The sequence below is a fragment of the Oncorhynchus tshawytscha genome, linkage group LG13 (genome assembly GCF_018296145.1).
Source record: "Oncorhynchus tshawytscha isolate Ot180627B linkage group LG13, Otsh_v2.0, whole genome shotgun sequence".
NCBI lineage: Eukaryota > Metazoa > Chordata > Actinopteri > Salmoniformes > Salmonidae > Oncorhynchus > Oncorhynchus tshawytscha.
In genome coordinates, this window is record NC_056441.1 from 17,435,302 (window position 1) to 17,453,663 (window position 18,362).

At 44.2% G+C, this 18,362-nt stretch overlaps 1 protein-coding gene across 4 annotated transcripts in view; it reads right to left on the reverse strand.

Moving 5' to 3' along the window:
- igf2bp3 (insulin-like growth factor 2 mRNA binding protein 3) overlaps positions 1–18,362 on the reverse strand; it is a 39,822-nt gene that overhangs the window by 21,040 nt on the left and 420 nt on the right. For 2 of the 4 annotated variants that reach the window (XM_024440983.2, XM_024440982.2), the window contains exons 1-7: positions 15,931–16,688; positions 14,917–14,977; positions 8,659–8,707; positions 4,199–4,250; positions 3,957–4,020; positions 3,128–3,409; positions 2,213–2,347 (exon numbers count right to left, since the gene is read on the reverse strand). In XM_024440983.2, coding sequence (XP_024296751.1) covers positions 2,213–2,347; positions 3,128–3,409; positions 3,957–4,020; positions 4,199–4,250; positions 8,659–8,707; positions 14,917–14,977; positions 15,931–16,105 — 818 coding nt within the window. In that variant the 5' untranslated portion in view covers positions 16,106–16,688. Of the gene's footprint in view, positions 1–2,212; positions 2,348–3,127; positions 3,410–3,956; positions 4,021–4,198; positions 4,251–8,658; positions 8,708–14,916; positions 14,978–15,605; positions 15,625–15,930; positions 16,689–18,362 lie in introns of those variants that run through there. The other 2 variants (XM_042295263.1, XM_024440985.2) reach the window with 2 other exon arrangements.

Genomic DNA, 18,362 nt, shown 5'->3' on the forward strand with positions numbered 1-18,362 from the left:
GCAGGTCCTCACCAGACATCACTGGCAACAACTTAGCCTATGGGCACAAACCCAGTCTCTGGACCAGACAGGACTGGCAAAAAGTGCTCTTCACCGACGAGTTGCGGTTTTGTCTCACCAGGGGTGATGGTCAGATTTGAGTTTATTATCGAAGGAATGAGAGTTACACGAGGCCTGAACTCTGGAGCAGGATCGATTTGGAGGTGGATGGTCATCATGGTCTGGGGCGGTATGTCACAGCATCATCACACTGAGCTTGTTGTCATTTCAGGCAATCTCAACGCTGTGCGTTACAGGGAAGACATCCTCCCTCATGTGGTACCCTTCCTGCAGGCTCATCCTGACATGACCCGCCAGCATGACAATGCCACCAGCCATACTGCGCGTGATTTCCTGCAAGACAGGAATGTCAGTGTTCTGCCATGACCAGCGAAGAGCCAGGATCTCAATCCCATTGAGCACGTCTGGGACCTGTTGGATCAGAGGGTGAGGGCTAGGGCCATTCTCAGAAATGTCCGGGAACTTGCAGGTTCCTTGGTGGTAGAGTGGGGTAACATCTACAGCAAGAACTGGTAAATCTGGTGCAGTCCATGAGGAGATGCATTGCAGTACTTAATGTAGCTGGTGGCCAAACCAGATACTGACTGACTTTTGATTTTGACCCTCCCTTTGTTCAGGGACACATTGTTCCATTTCTGCTAGTCAAACTTCTGTGGAACTTGTTCAGTTCATGTCTCAGATGTTGAATCTTATGTTCATACAAAAATATATATATATTTGTTGCCGAGTTCACAATGCTATTTCTCTGGAAACAAGTGAACAGACTTTCAGCATGCTTATAAAGAAGGGAACTCAACATGTACTGCACTGTCAAATGACTGATTGGTTGAAAGAAATTGATCTGAAGATTGTGGGAGCTGTACTGTTAGATTTTATAATATTGATTAGAATATTCCGTAACAGTACCGCCGGGCAGCTCTCTCGGCCCTCAACTCTTTTCACCATTGACCTGCCACTGGCAATAAACAAAGCATGCGTGTCCATGAGTGCTTCAACCATATGTGCATCAGCAACCACAAGAGCTGGTCAGTTTTGGAATGGGTGGCCAGTAATAAACTGGTCCTGAACATCTCTAAAACTAAGACATTGGATTTGGTACAAATCATACTTTAAGTTCTAGACCTCAGCTGAATCTGGTAATGAATGGTGTGGCTGTTGAACAAGTTGAGACTAAATTACTTGGCGTTACCTTATATTGTAAACGGTCATTGTCAAAACACGCAGATTCAATGGTTGTAAAGATAGGGAGAAGTCTTTCCATAATAAAGACATGCTCTGCTTTTTTGACACCACACTTAAAAAAGCTCAGAAGGCTCTGGTTTTGTATCATCTTGATACTTGTCCAGTCGTGAGGTAGAGTGCTGCAAGGAAAGATCTAGTTACACTACAGCTGGCCCAGAACAGAGCGACATGTCTTGCTCTTCATTGTAGTAAGGCTGAAAAACACCATGCATGTCAATCTCTCTTGGCTAAGAGTTGAGAGCCTGACTGCATCACTTCTTTTTAGAAATCCCAAATTGTTTGCATTGTCATCTTGCTCTGACACACACTTACCCCATCCAGATATGCCACCAGGGGTCTTTTCAGAACAATTTCAACAGAGTACAGTATTATATAGAGCCATTTTTGCATGGAACTCTGTTCCATTTCATAGCTCAAATAAACAAACTTTATTTTTTAAACCCCAGATAAAGCACCACCTCACGTCACAACGCCTCTCCCCTATTTGACCTAGATGGTTTGCTTGTACGTATTGATATGTAGGCTACATGTGCCTTTAAAAAAACATATGCAGTTCAGTCCTCAAGCTGTTCTTGTCTATTAATGTTCTGTATAATGTCATGTGTGTGAACCCCAGGAGTAGCTGCTGCCTTTACAGCTAATGGGGGATCCTAATAAAAGACCAAAAATGTTGAGTCACATAGAAAAGGGTCTGAATACCCGTTTTCGCTTTGTCAATATGGGGTAGTGCGTGTAGAATAATAAGTCATTTTTTGTATTTAAAAAAATACGTTTTAGAATAAGACTAAAGAAACAGAATGTGGATAAAGTTAAGGAGTCTGAATACTTTCCGAATGCACCGAATTATGATTGTTTCATAACGCCAAAGTAATTAAAAGGCTGTCACGTGTCTATGCATGTGTGAACTCACAACTTGGTGTCGAGGGCCTCCTTTTGCATGATCTCCATGATGGTTCTGCAGGCGTTGGAGCAGCCCTCCGGGGTGGAGTGGACTGTGATGGGTTTCTCTGCCGCTCCCGCATTCTCCTTCCTGTGGATGTCGATCCTGGTGAGGTGCAAGAAAAAGATGAGGAACTAGGCAAGTCAGTTAACAGATTCTTATTTACAATGACGGCCTACCGCAGCCAAACCCAGATGACGCTGGGCCAAATGTACACCGCCCTATGGGACTCCCAATCACGGCCGGACGTGATACAGCCTGGATTCGAACTGGGACTGCAGTGACGCCTGTTGCACTGACATGAGGTGCCTTAGACTGCTGCGTCACTCGGGAGCCCAAGTTTAGAAGGGAAGAAACGCATTGTTTTTGTCACCTTCTAAACAGCTAGAGTGTGCACAGCCCGTCACGATACCAGCTGGTCTCATACTATTCCCTAACCGAGGTTGGGGTTCAATCCCAGCGTCCACCCTTCCTACTGGCTTAATCCCACAGAATCACTGAAGATGGGTGAAACTGTTAAAGTCCATCTTTTTCAACTTGAGATGCCTTGAGGGTCACATCAATTGGTAGGCTGAGCCTAAATCAATAGAGTACAATTATTTCTGTGAGAGTGAGCTTTATATTGCCAAGCCAAGGGAATCATAAAATGTATTTACATATGGTCATAAATCAGGGTCAAATTCAATAGTCAAATATTTTGGAAAGTTGCAGATAGAAACATATTGAATAGTGCCAACGTAAATCCTAATTCTACATGTAAAAGAGGGGTGTTTGACCTACATGCTGTATTTCTATCTGAACATTGCACAACATTGTGTCCTGCGGAACGCACCCCAGCATACTGTTGGGTGTATACTGTGTACATGATCAGGGACGTAGTCCTACTTTGAGTGTGTCTGTTTGGTGATGTTGCGAATGGTGGCTCCCTCCTTGCCGATGATGGCTCCTACAAACTGCGTTGGGACGAGTATACGTAAGGGAACTTCTGACTGTAGTTTGGGGCGCGCCCCCATGCCCGGAGAACCTGAGCGGGGAGGGCCACGGGGGACAAAGCCCCTCCTACCCCCTCCCAGAGGTGGGGCGTCAGCGGTGGCCATCTCGTCTGGGATGTACGACACCTTCAGGGCAAAGTTCTCCATCAGGAAGCCATTCAGCTTCTCCATCGCCCTGGCAATCACACAAAGAAACAGCAGTCAGTCACTGTCACAGCAATGATAATAGAAAGCTTTCCGTCACAGAAAAGGACAAACTTGCTTGACCCCTGAAGATACTGACGCAAGTTTGAGATTTTATTTTCTCTCTATACCACTACTGAAACAAGATCTTGATTAAGGCATTACAAGAATCAGGTGTATTATTGCAGGGCTGGAACAAAACTTGCTCTACAAGGCCAGGACTGACTGTTCTGTGAACTGCTCTGAAGGGTCGTATTCATTTTCATACACCGGCCACGCCCACTTTATCAGGAAAGGCCGGCGTTCCACACACACCAGAGGGCAGCAGTGAGCTAGCATCTCTCAGCCAGCACGTTACTCCTATATCAGCAACTAATTAGGCGTGACTGCTTTAGAGGGTGAGGAATCAGGTGAACTAACAAAAAGGAATCAATACAAATGCAGTGTGGGGAAATAGTGTAAACCACTCATACAAATTTAGTTTGACTGCACTTGCAGAATGACAAAGAAAAGGAGGGTAGGTAAGTAGGTGTGCTTACTGTCTAGCCTGGTCCTTAGCACCATATCTGACGTTGACCACTGCAGTGTCTGTGTCTGTATTTACTGTAAGGAGAGAAAGCATAGACTCAACACCCAAAAACACACAAGGCGATACAACTTTATACACTAAACAATCCGACTTGAACAAATACCTACTAGTCACATGCGCTCACACACACTGCAGAGAGAAGACAAACAGACATGCTAAGGAGTGTGTGCGCGCGTACATGTGTGTGCGTACCTTGCTCACAGTTCTCCACTGTGCCATATTGGGCCAACATGCCATCCAGAACCTGACCCAGGACCACAGGAAAGAGTGATTAGAACCAGAGCAGAGATTTGTTAGTGTCTTTTTCACACCATCACAGAGGCCCAAACTGACTTTCTGGTGAGTACAGTTCAGAAAGTAAATAAGAGATGGTTACATACACCAGATAGGTGCAGTGAAATGTGTTTTACAGTGTCAGCCAATGGTACGGCGACCAAGGAGCAAATTAGGGTAAGTGCCTTGCTCAAGGGCACAGATTTGTCACCTTGATGGCTGGGGGTATTTGATCCAGCAACCTTTCACTTACTGACAACGCTGCAAACGCCAGGCTACCTGTTGCTCTTGTCCGAGCCAGAACAGCCAATAGGGCAGGAGCCTCTCTCCGTTTTCTGTAGCGTGAGGCAACTTGATGTACAAGTGGCCAGGAAACAGCAAAGCAACGGACAGCCGTTCAATCATCTCTGACCAGAACATCGGCCGTCAATTTCAGTTAACTTCTACATGTTGAATCACCACCGTTAGTGATCACCTGCTGGGTGTTGACCAACACACACCCTGGGGTGAACTTTTCCATAGGTACAGATCTAGGGTCAGATTCCCCAATCCTAATCTTAACCATTAGTGGGGGGGAATAAAGTGACCCAATATCCATGTCTAGGGACAATCTCACTCTAACACACCACATCCCAATGGACAGCCCATGGGTCCATCATGATCAGTTACCAGAGGGTTTTACCTAAAGCAACTCACAAAGGGCAATTCCACAGTAACAGATTGATGCAGAGAATAAAAAGTGTCAAGCAAAAACGATTGCAAAGGTAAATAAACCATACAACCAAGGACTAACTTTAACAGGCATTTTACAAAAACATTTACTTAGAGTGCAGATGCAAAGTTAGTTAACAGAATAGCAGTTGGTCTCATTCTGTTACCAAACTTTGCAACTAAACTGTTCAACGCCTGGGGTCATTGGTCCTGTGATTCAACTAACTGGCCCATCAATACCACTCAACCAGAGACCTGGGGCTGTATGCATCAAGCATCTCAATAGGAGCGCTGATTTAGGATCAGTGTAACCTTTAGATCACAATGAATACGATTACATGGACAGGAGGTACCTGATCCTAGATCAGCACTACTTCCTCAGATGCACGGCCATTCAATTACATTCTCAAACAGGAGAAAGAACATCCTAAATTGTGTTCATGATATTTGATTTCCCCACATTATCAAGCTGAACAACTGATCTTTATTCACTTGTGAGTACATAGAGAAAGTTGGGGGGGATTGATTTGCTTTTTATTAGAGGGCCAAAATCAATGTCAGAGCCAAACCAAATCTGGCAACCTGCCCAAATCTGGCAAGCACAGGATTTGAATTCTACAACGAGATAAAATGTTCTCCTCTTCCAAGTGCAGTCATGAGGGAGGGAACGAGAGGGCGAGGCATCCAAACGCAGCGTACAGACTGAGGACATCCAATCATGCCCAGGCTTACTGGAAGCCACACCCACAAGAGCTCAACCCCTCTTTCTGACCAATCAGCTTCCCTCCTGGTCCTCTTTCTCTCCCAACCCACATATCCCCCTTCCCACCCGCCCCTGAGCCATCTCAAAGTCCTTCCATTGGCTGTTCCCAGCACTGATACAACATTCCCAGTGGGGAGTAGCAGCTCCATGCTCACTGGCTGCCACATCTGTCTGTCTCCAGGGTCCAGCCAATGAGAATCCAGGCCATTCAGGAAAGGGTGGAGTGCATTCCTGCAGGAAGCGGTGGTTGGATTGGGGGAGGGGCGGAACAGGAGTAATGCTACACATTCTGTGAGTGTCTGTCCGTGGCACATGTAGGCAGAACAGAGCAGGCCCACCCAACCAAAGCAGGCTAGAGCTAGCCTAGCGAACATGCTACCATTGTTCTCTGCCTGCATGGCTTTGTGCTGAGGCACACGTTATCTCCCTAAGATACAAGGTCTCCTTTACATCAAAGACTTTGTTCGGTGTCCCCCCTCCATTCCAACCCTACCACAACCGTAGGTTGACATTCATTGTCATGATTCTTGTCCTGGAGGCAGAACAGAGCAATTTCCCCTTAGAAAGGCCAGCTGCGAAGTCAAAATTGGCTAGATTGTAAAAATATGTGAACTACAATTAGCTTTTTGGGCTTAATTTAAAGGTTAGATCAGCATTTGGGTTAGCAGTGAGGTTAAGGATAACATCTGATTGAGTTTGTGGCTGTGTCTCAGCCAGTGACCACTATATACAGAGCTGCCTCCAGAACAAGATTCATGACAGAAAAATCTAACCTGCACCCTAACCCCCTCTGGTCCAAAAGCCATCAGCATGCTATATACATGCTACCAACCACAAAAGGTTGTCTTTAAAAAAAAAAAAAAAATTAATTCATACTATACACAGAGTTTTGAAAGTTAGAATAGCCTTTGTACATCAACAGCCCTTTGCTAAAGTAGATTTTGCCCGTGACACAGGCCCACTCCTTAGAGGGGTTAGGTTTAAATGCCGAAGACATTTCAGTTGTTCAACTGACTAGGTATGCCCTTTCCCTTATTTAGATTGCAAGCAGAAAGGATCAAGGATTACGAGGTCAATAACTGATATGACTCACTATGAATGTGCCGGCTTGTCGGATTTTATTTTTGTGCTCTCCAAACAAGACAATTGAAGGCTAGTTTAAATCCCATTCTGAAGGCACTATTGCAGGTCATCTTATATTATCCAATCGACACATTGAAAATGAATGGGGTGCAAGTGGTGGCCATGTAATACAATTACACCAAATCTGTATTGTTCCCATGTCCGGCAGAGTACATTCCTTTTGTTGTTGTAAGTGCCCTTTAATGTCGCAGCCTTCCATCTGCTTTGCATTCCCCTCAATCACCACATGCCCCCCGTACCTCTACCCTGTCTAGTGTACCTATGTGACAGAGGTACTGTAAAATTGGCCATGAAAATCATAATCAATCCTATATGTTAAAACAATGAGTTCATGCTCACTGGCAGTGCTTTTCTAATAGTATCCCACCAATACTTTTGGGATATTCATGCATTTGTAATTTATCAATATTCGATCCTGTTGATTTGTGAATACTGTACATGCTTGCATGCCTATTCATGTCTCTTCCAGAAGATGGCATATAAAGGGCAGCACAGCATCTGTAGGGACCTTTCTCCTGACATTATCAGGTATGTCATGGGCTGCAGTTCACTAGTAGGTCACTGGCCTAAAAGGCAATCCCAACATGTCTCTAGCAATGAAACAGATTTGAGCTTTAAAGCCTGTCCTGTGCTTGCTTTATGAAGGTACTCACTCACTCCCTTAATGAGTTGTTCTGACCGAAATAGTCATTTAGCAGTCAATTTTTATGGGGACTAACGGTAGACTATACTGAACAAAAATATAAAATGCAAGATGCAACAATTTCAAAGTTTTTTCTGAGTTAGTTCATGTAAGAAAATCAGTCAATTGAAATAAACTCATTAGGCTCTAATCTATGTATTTCACATGACTGGGCAGAGGCCCACCCACTGGGCAGAGGCCCACCCACTGGGCAGAGGCCCAACCCACTGGGGAGCCAGGCCCAGCCAAGCAGACGATCCCGCAGGTGAAGCCGGATGTGTAGGTCCTGGGCTGGCGTGGTTACACGTGGTCTGCGGTTGTGAGGCCAGCTGGACGTACTGCCAAATTCCCTAAAATGATGTTGGCGGCGGCTTATGGTAGAGCGATGAACATTCAAATCCGTTAACAGCTCTGTTGGACATTCCTGCAGTCAGCATGTCAATTGCACGCTCCCTCTCAACTTCAGACATCTGTGGCATTGTGTTGTGACAAAACTGCACATTTTAGAGTGGCCTTCTATTGTCCCCAGCACAAGGTGCACCTGTGTAATGATCGTGCTGTTTAAATAGCTTCTTGATATGCCACACCTGTCAGGTGAATAGATTATCTTGCAAAAAAGAAATGCTACCTAACAGGGATTTCTCACAATTTCAGAGAAATAAGCTTTGTGCATATGGAATATTTCTGGGATCTTTTATTTCATCTCATGAAACCAACACTTTTACATGTTACGATTATATTTTTGTTCAGTATAAATATGTGTCCTAAATGGCACCCTTCAAAAGTAGTGCACTATAAAGGGCCATTTGAGGCGCACCCTAACTAACGTACCATAATGAGACAGCCAGGAGAAAACGGAGACCTGTAATATCAACCTCTGTTCTTAAGAACTAACTAGCGGATACAGAACTAAAAAAGGACCCAAAGGTGGCAAAGAACCTGTTCAGTGGACTTGTTTACACCCAGTAAAAAGGCTTCCTGTTTCAAGGCATTTAAAAAAAAAAAAAGTTTGTTCCTATTGAACAGGACCCAGTATAGTGAGAGAGCCAAAGCTTTACCAATGGACCAATTAACACTTACCTCCCACTGCATATGAGGCGGGATGTTCCTGATCTGCAGCTTACAGCTCCTACATGATGGGAGAGAGAGGGAGATAAAGCGAGACAGTTAGCATCAGTTGGTTGGGCTAAAGGTCAAGGTGTCCCATTGGAAAAAGCCAGCAGGCTAGTAGGTGCCTCCTTCCATCACCCTGTGCTCTGAGAGGAGAGGTGTACAAGCTGTGGGCATGACTAATGTTTAATATCACTCCCAAAACCAGCGGGTGTGCACCAGAGGGAGGGAAGCAGTTCCATTGTTGGACGGGTAGCTCGATGTGGAGAAAATGGTATGATCTTGTTTGAAAATTAAAATATATGAGATGGATTGGGACAGAGGGAGTGCATGGCAAGGAGAGGTAGGGAGGAAGGTAAAGGAAGAGACAGGACAGAGGTGAGAAAAGGGAGAGGGGGGAAGAGCGAGGAACAGAAAGGAAAGGAGATAGAAGGACCGAGAGCGAGAAAAGGTGAAAGGCAGAGGAGAGCCTAAAGGAAGAGAGTGCAGAAAAGGGAGGGATGCCATGCCCAGGGAAGAGGGAACCTCCACTTGTGGTATCTTAGCAGAGTGAACAGATGACGGGGATTCAGAGTGGAAGGAGCGCTGACATCAGGCAACAGCAGCACAGACTCACTGCTACCAATTACTGCACTGTAAAACTCTTGTTAAAGGCACAGCCAAACTGGCCTGTTGAATGTATGCGTATTTCCTATGCTTTCTGAATGAGAGTCGTACGCTGACGGTCCATATCCATACAATTTCCATCCACGCACAAAAAGAACAGACAAGTTTAACTTTTGATGGGCCGATGGAAAAGAGGAGCACACGCACGGACCAAAATTAATCCGTTCTAATTTGGTGTCCCTTCTCCAGGGATCAGTCTGGCCAAAGCCTTGGCATCCAGAATGCCCTGCATTTCAAACTCCATAGAGCCAATTGTTTTCACATTTTGAAGACTTTCGGATCCACAATGAAACATTGTGAATATCAAGGACCCAAATATTTTAAGAACTCAGATGCTTGGTTGGACTTGTGAATCGTCACACACTAACTAGTCTGTGGACATACACGCTTCAAGACTAATTTGGTGTACTTGTGACATGTTCCATTAAGGTGTTGGTTTAGACCTGGGAGATTATATCAATGTGGGAAAAGTGGCCAGGCTGCTCCAAAGTCCACTGCCTATTTACACACACACACAATGTACATGCAGCTGGGAGATCCAGTGCAAACTATGACCCCTACACACACACACACACACACACACACAGCGTCTATCGAACGCACTCCGAACATAAACCTAACCCTTTCTGGAAACTTCCCCAACAAACATCTGCACGAGAGATAATCTACACCACAAAACACAACTAACCCCTTCCACTAGGAGCAGTCAGTGGGTTAAAGGACAATGTTGACCGGGAAATGAAGATGTGGGATGATTTAACAGGAGATGTTAGAAACAGTTTGACCTGACGAAGCCTTCGGTTGAAGTGGAAACATTGTGTTTTTGGGGTCAGGACTAAAGCATTGCGACCCATCAACCTTCCTGTTAAATAGACTACACATTTGACATACAATGATTTTACATTCAAATTGAGCACAAGCTCTTCAACTTCAAGAGCTGAAAATTAACTGGCAGCCATTTATGCTGTGCAAGTCAATGGCCTTTTCCGCCATTAGATTCGCTTAACTTCTGCGTCCTCTCTGGCCTGTTGAGGAGAGGGAAAGTGGACAAAAAATGCGATAAACTGTGCAAAATTACTCCTTCAAATCACACCTCGCCAGGCAAAGGATGTTTACAGGGTGGAATCCCAAAATAAATGTAGAAAGTGACAAAAAAAATAATTTGCTAGTTGTGCAAGACATTTTATAGATAAAAGGATAGTAGCATATTGTTTTTAAAGTTTCATTGCTTTTCTCCTTTGAGTAAACATCCGATTAAAAAGAGGGTGTAGCAGATACAAAAAACTTCCATGAAGGACCCGGGTAAGATACACTTCGGCTTTCTAGCCAAAAGGAGGCTATAGAGGGGAGGACCATCTCGTTTGCCTACTAACGAATTGACACTCTCCTTGACCACTTATCTGTTTCCGGGTCATGGAGGAGGACAGACTTTCTCCCAAATTAGGAAAGGCCAATCAGTGAGACAAGTGTCTGCATTTTGAACAGGCTGGTTGGTCTCAGGTGCCAAAGAGCACCCTTAAAAAAAAATTCTCAGCCCACCACCCACACATGGTCCAGCTCACACTAAGGCCAGCAATGCATATGTCGCTCATTCTATACACATGACCCAGAGAGAAAGCACGCTTAACCTGATACTTCAACAAACACACATCTGCAGGTTAGGTGTGAGCTTCCATGCATGCAGCACTAGGCTGCAGTGAAAACACATAGTAGGGGAAAGTTCAATGACATTTACACATTCTTTAACACCTACACTCGATCTGGAGGACCTTTCAACATGGTCACGACATCCCGGCCTCAAATGAATTGTATTAATTTATTTGGACCATAACGATATTAATACATTCTAAAATGGTGAATAAAATAAAAACAATCCCAAAGAGCTTCCGAGAGGAATTCCAGCCCTTTCCGGTCTACTGTGCCATTCCTGGCTGATCCGGCCCCCTTTCTCCCTGTGTGTTTCGCTCTGCAATGCAGCGGGAACACCGTGCAAATGCACCAAGCACTTCCAGACGGATTAACCTATAGCTCCACACAGAGGAAGTCGGCCAGGGTATGGAGAAGAGGGAGGAGAGGGGGTGGGGTGCATTCCCCGGTCCCCGCCTTAGATTTAGGAAGGGGGGTGTTGTAGGGGAAGTAGCCCTGTTACAGGGAAGGGTAACAAGGGCCCTTCTCTGCCCTGTGGGGGTGGGGCTCCCGTTGCCATGGACACAAAGTCCACTGACAGAAATATGTAGGGGGGAGGGGATAAGGGAGGGGGACCATGAGGGCTGGGTTGGCTTGTCGTCATGTGACAGAGGCGGCCAGGGTTCCTTATTTACTTTTAAATTCAACTAACATTCTACACATTCAACGGCTCCATCCCCCTCCGAATGATCACATCCCAGCTGAGATCTATGGGCCTCTGCACCACCGTAGTGTGTAAAGCCCATAGGAGTAATCTCATGTCGAGCAACATGAGACTGCACCACATTCATGCTCATTCACGTCACTACACCCCCCTCCCCCCAGAACCCATCTTATCATCCTACAATACAATACTCAACAGAAACACTGACATCCAGACTAAAAACCCATCCATGTCAGCACACACACTCCCAGGGCTGTGTTCAACACCCATCCATCCACACATTGACTTCAGTATGCAGGGGTTCTGAATGACTGAACTCAAAGCTACTCACTTTCCGCTGCACTCTTATATAGAGCCTCACATAGCAGAGTCCATTTTGCAGCAAATATTGCTCTAATGTCTAAGTTGATAGCTTAAAACACACAAAATTGTTTTACTCAAGACATTTAAAAATGTAAATCTGTGAAATCTTCCACACGTAAAAAAGCTAACAGCTTAATCTCCCTACAGCATGCTATCCAACGGTTCTCTAGCAAAATAAGTCCACACTACCAGTGAGCGAGTTGAGACATCTATTACCGCAAGCTAGATGGGACAAGGGGCCACATTGAGAATTTCAGGCAACCCCGTGCTTCCATCCAAAATCCCTTCTTTACAGGTTAGGCCCCACAATGACCCCCTGGCCCCAAATTCTTTAATAAGAGCTGGGAGGTACTTCTCTTCACAAAGCCACAGTTATGGGTTAGAATGGCCACGGAAGCAAGCTTTGCTTTTACAACTACAAGTTTTTTTGGGCTGTTAAAGTAAGAGAGCATTGGGTGTATTTTTAGTTTAAATGACGATGTTTAGGATTTCTTGACCTACCCCCTCCCCATTTGGTGAGGAGAATATTGCAATTTTAGAACGTGTAAAAAAGACTGTCCCACTAACTTCAGACAAAAAAATCTGGTGTAAAAAAATAAATATAAGAAAGGTCAAGACTAATAGTAAACTAGGTTCAAGTTGAATCATCTTCAAAAGCCAGACTGAGTTTAAATGTAATAACCCTGATGCATCAAGCAAACTTCCAGCAGCTTCCTCCTCGGCCCTCGACCTGCCTGATTTCCCCCCCATCCCCCACACACCAGAGTTCAAGCACAAACTTTGACCGCTATACACACACACACTCCTTTAGAGTGCTTACATACAAAATTACACCGATTGGCACACTTGGACCACCTCTCAAACCATATTTGATACAGATTGGGGAGGGGGGCACTCACTAGTGCAGCTATGAGTTAAACATGAAGACTCAGTAAATATAAGCAATTAGTGCACCAATTATAAATAGCCAAAATATACCTATAGCCTACATGTCGCAGGCCCGACAATAATTACTCCCTTTTCAACTCGTCATGATCAAGCTACCGTTTTTACAATATGTAGGCCAAAGATGAATGCAGTAGTACTATAATGCAAATGGAACACTTGCCCCAAAGCACAGCCCTCTCCCACCATCTGCACCCCACCCCCCACCCTGGAACCCTGTGGAGGACTCTGGGAGCCTCTGCCTCCCTGCTCACACTTCCCCCACCAGTTCAAAGGTTAAGTCGTGGTGATGGCCGAGCCTCCAGCTGATACTCAGCAGGCTGGAATGTAAAGACGGGCCCCAGTGGACACACCAGTGTGTGTAATGGACAGGATACTGTTCCCAGTTGCACCTATAACCTTTCCTGTGGCAAAAGGGGGACATCACCTTTATGCCCCCCCCCCCACTCACCGTTTTTTGTAGGTGGAGGCTTATGGTGAAATGTAAGACCTACTACTAAAAAAATAATAAAAAAATGTGCCAGTGTGTGTAAACCTAGTGTAAACCTACACATGTCAAAGACTAATAATTTAGCAAAAAATAACTAGCACCACTTTGGGAAGAGAAAGGTCAGCAAATTGACCAGAGTGATTTTATTTTAATTTTATTTTTAATACCGCCATGATGATTCCATGCCAATAACGAGCACGCTAAAGGCTTTCAATGCATTCAGGTGAAGGCCCTTGTCCAACATCAATAGGCCTAACCTCGACAATTCAATGCATGGTGATTTCAAACCATGCAAATAAATATGTCCACTATAATAAATTATAGACTGTCAAATATGTTCAGCCATTTTGTGCAGAACGTCAATAAAACCTATTATTTGATTTTAGCACGCCTAAGTGGTCATATTGGCAATTATAAAAATCAATTCACTCAAACCTCACTTCCATTGTTCATTTTTGAAAAGTGGTTATCACATGCTTCATTCTAATTCCATACCAACCTAGCAGTAGCCATTATGGACTGCATATTGCCCACTAACTAATTAAAATGCATATTAATTTATAACTCATTAAAGTGCAATTTGGCGCCAAATCCTCTTCCTCCAAATTACAAATGTAATTACTAATTTCAAATGATTGCAATTAAAATCTAAGAAGTTTAATAAATGGCCAAAATGTGTAAAGTGGCGGAAATCCTACACGCCACACCGAATTGTTGCATTTCTTGTCCCGCTTCCACGTAATTCAGCACAGTATAATCCGTTCGACTGTGTACATGGAGCTACGTGTTATTTTTTTTAATCAGACCGTTTTTTCCCCCCGTGACTGGGACCCAAACCGCCCATTCCTATCGCGTTTGGGAGTCCATCTCGTGCACAACCTCAATATTCGAGCGAAGGAGGGCGGAAGCGTGGGGCAGGCGGAGAATGACGGGCAGATCCTTCTCAAATGGACGACTCCTGAGTGCCTACCCCTCAGCACACACATCCACATCTAAGGAGGCCCAGTAGGCCATTGCTGCATAAATAGCCCTACAACACTGGAGATGTGCACTAAACAGCCCAACTTCTTCCACAGATGGGTATGGTGTGTAAAATATATATATTTTTAAGTGGCATCATTTTAGATTGCCATAGGCCTGACGAGGTGACATCCCTCATGCCCTTATAACTCAACCCCTACACACTCAGCCTATTAATTTCTGCTTTTTCCACAAAAGAACAGACATTCCGCCCCTTCACTTCCTGCTGACGCTCCAAACCCACTGACTACACAATCACAAGACACAATCAGACGATCTCAATCAAATAACGTTGACATGTTTCCATAAAAGGGTCATGGAAATAAGTACAATTGAGGACAGCAGCAGCATAAATTAACAATTTGGACATTAGGAGATTATAATCAGAATTTACCTTTGACGTTTAGGGACAGAGTGCTCCACCTCTAGGAGTTTTCCATGTAGGTCAACTTTACCTATAGTGAGAATAAAAGCAATTTTAGTTCACAATTATTTTATTGCTCTTCAACTGTTCTCACAGGCAGCCAAAAGTAGGCCTCAACTAGCCTAGTTAATGTGCAAAAAGTCCTTGCACGTAATTTCTTTAAAATGAAATCGGTGGCACAATTGTATGACCATAAAAATAAATGTTCACTAACTTAATATCAGCCAACGTGAATGTCAATTTTAAAAAGGTTAAATATGGTAACTGTGACAAGTCCACGACACCTGAGCTAAATGAGATTACATTAAGTAAAATGTTAATTTATTTCTAGAATGTGGCCTGCAGAATACCAATGTTTCCTCTCACATTTCGTACAGTTGTAGTTGCTAAATGTTACATATAACGTAGTTTGGCAATGGTCTTACATTTCGTTGGCCTACATTTTACCAATACACAATGAAACCACCTGGTGTGTCAGTATACGCAAATGCACAGTTGTGTGCTACAATTTAACAAGTTAGGCCATACTTCCATTGCAACTTTGTTACTTGGTTCGTCATCGGAAAACGTGCAAGTTCAAAGGCGGCGACAAAAGTAGCAATACAACAGTTATATTTAGTTAATTTAACCTAAGTGATCCATGTTACACACAAACCTACATTGAGCGGCCAATGCCTGTGCGCCCCATTGCTCTGAATGGCGCTACAATGGATAAGCGTTCTCTTCCTTCGTTCGTTCAGAAACAAGTTTCTTCACCGTTTTTGTACTAGATTAAATTAGTGGTAACACTCTGAATTAATCAAAGACATGGACTTTCCTTATACGGTGTCAGGTGCCAAGTGAGAGGCAAGACCAGCCTGGATGCATGGAGCCCAATTGGACGGAGGTGTATCCATCTAAAGAGGTTAAAGCAAACCCGTAGCAATTTCCACAATTAAAGCACCCTTTTACGCACCGCTCGAACGGCTTTTTAAAATGTCTCACCTGAAAGAATGTCGATGGCCTTCATTGCAATCTTTTCATCGGGGCAATCCACGAACGCATAACCAGTTTTGACGAGAAACGGACCACTGTGCGGAATCTTCCACTGCTCAAATATAGTTTCCAAGTCCTCCGCACTCGCCTCTTCACTCACGTTTCCAATGTACAGCTTGTTCATGTTCTGCGCTGAAATTGACAACCTTTACGCAGAAGGTTAACCGTTATTTAATATATCGGGTGTGCAGTGTTTGGAGTCGCCAAAATCGCCTTCCTACTAAACGGAGTGGCGGTGGCGTGCTTCCCCCGGTCGTTCTAGCCACAGATATATTTGACGGGCTACCTCGTCGGTGTTTGCGCTTCCTCGCCCCTCTATTGCGTACAAAAAATAATTATTAATTATTTATCCCTTCTCTCTAAAACGATGGCTGGGTGAAAAGGAAGAAACTACTTTTTTGTCTTCATCAAAACCCCTTGGCCTAGAGAATGTCACACGTTAAGGTTCGCACCCGCCTCTGAATAAAACCAAGAAAGAGAAGAGGTAAGAAAAAAAACGGATATTCCGGCTAATTTGAATGAGCCACGTGTTCAAACTACAAATCAACCACGCACGTGAAGAATCTCAGTTGCTCAATTAAGTGTTGTATTGGAAAAATGTCACGGGAATCCGGGGTGGGGACCATGGAGAGGGTAAGAGTGGATTGGTGTTGGGGGAAAACCTGGCGAGCTACGTGCGTTAAGGGATTCCGTGAGAACCCAGTGTATCTTTTACTAGAATCACATTTGTGTGCCTTTCTCTGTAAACGCTCGCTTCCCATTGGTCACTGGTCGAAATAGTAAAACGGCAGTGGGCTCACGCACGCCCATAGCAGGGGAACAGCAGTGTTGCGGGGGCTTGCGCGCACGCATGGGAGCCTGTGGTGGGTGTCGGCCTACTGTATGGAACAAGTATCTTGGGGGAGGTGCCATTCATAAATTATATCGTACGATGTTGTTACAATGTATGCATGTGAAACACATTGGATTGAATCAATGAAAGTCTAGAATGCGTCCACCCCTACTAGGCCCATGGCCCGGTCAACATGGGAATGACACGTTTCCTACCATCCACATGACGGCATCCATCTTCTCTACGAAGATTGAAGTGGTTCACTGCTCTACAATACAGTGACATGCCTGATCTGTCCATGTCCACACGAAATGGCAGAGAGGGGAATAAAGGTGTCTGGGGCAAGATAGCTTGTTTTCGAAAACACTTCTCTGGAGAAGAAACCTATAGAAGAACTAGAAATATTCGGCTTGTTACTACCAAGATGGTGAATAAATGAAGATAGTTCACTCAAGCTTTTTACCATAGAAAAGAAACCGTCCGTTCCAGTCTACTTGACCGGGTGTGTCTCCCATAGACACCAATTCAATGGCAGCTGGGTCTGGTCTACTTAGTTAATTAATTGACATTCATTGAACCAGAAAAAAAACAGCGAGTGGGTGTCTCGCTTCCGTCTCTGCTATTACTGCATATGGTGAACCTGTTGTTACATTTTTGGCGTGGGTATATAGGCAACGATGGCCATTATATATTGACAAGATAGTAGAGTGACCGCTCTAACAATGGAAACACATGTGCTCAATGATTGAAAGCAGGCGAGATCAGGTGGGACCATTCTAGCCAATAAGAGGGTGAACAAAAGGCACAACTAAGTTATTTTTCTTAAAGTTGACAGAATGCCATGTGCGTCCACTTATATCAGTACATTTGTAACAGCCTAAACATTACGAAACTTCAATTTGATCAAATAAGCTTTACGTAATTCGACACTCACTCTCATAGACCTCCAAACAAAAAGGGACTTCTCATGTGGACAGATTTTAGGAGGAGTAAATCCTCTCGCTTCGCCTCTTCCTCTCTGATATAGGCAACGTACAGCGAGGGAGGGGTATCTTCATAGAGAAGTGACCCTACCGAACTGGCGACAAATGTAACAAGCAAGCAAGTTTCATTCAAGTGCAGCCTGGCTAGGCCTAGCACATGTCTTCAGACAATTAAACTTGTCAATATGTATTGTGTAAATTTATTGTAGTTTCGGGTAGATGAAATTCACAACACAGTTGAAACATGGACTCATTCCCAAGCAGTTTTACTAAATTAGTATGCTACATTTAGCATAGCCTAGGGATGATCTCAGCCCCTTATCCATTCTGATAGCCATACTTCGTTAATTTGTTACTTCATTGGTCCCTGGAGATTTCAAAGGCGCCAACAAAAGTAGCAATACAACGTTATTTAGTTAATTGAATCGAAGTGATCCATGTTACACACAAGCCTACAATGTGCCATCACTGCCTATGTGCTTCGTTGCTCTGGATGGTGCTACAATGGATAGACTTCTATTCCTTCCTAAAAACGTTCTGAAACAAGTTTATTCTCCATTTGTGTT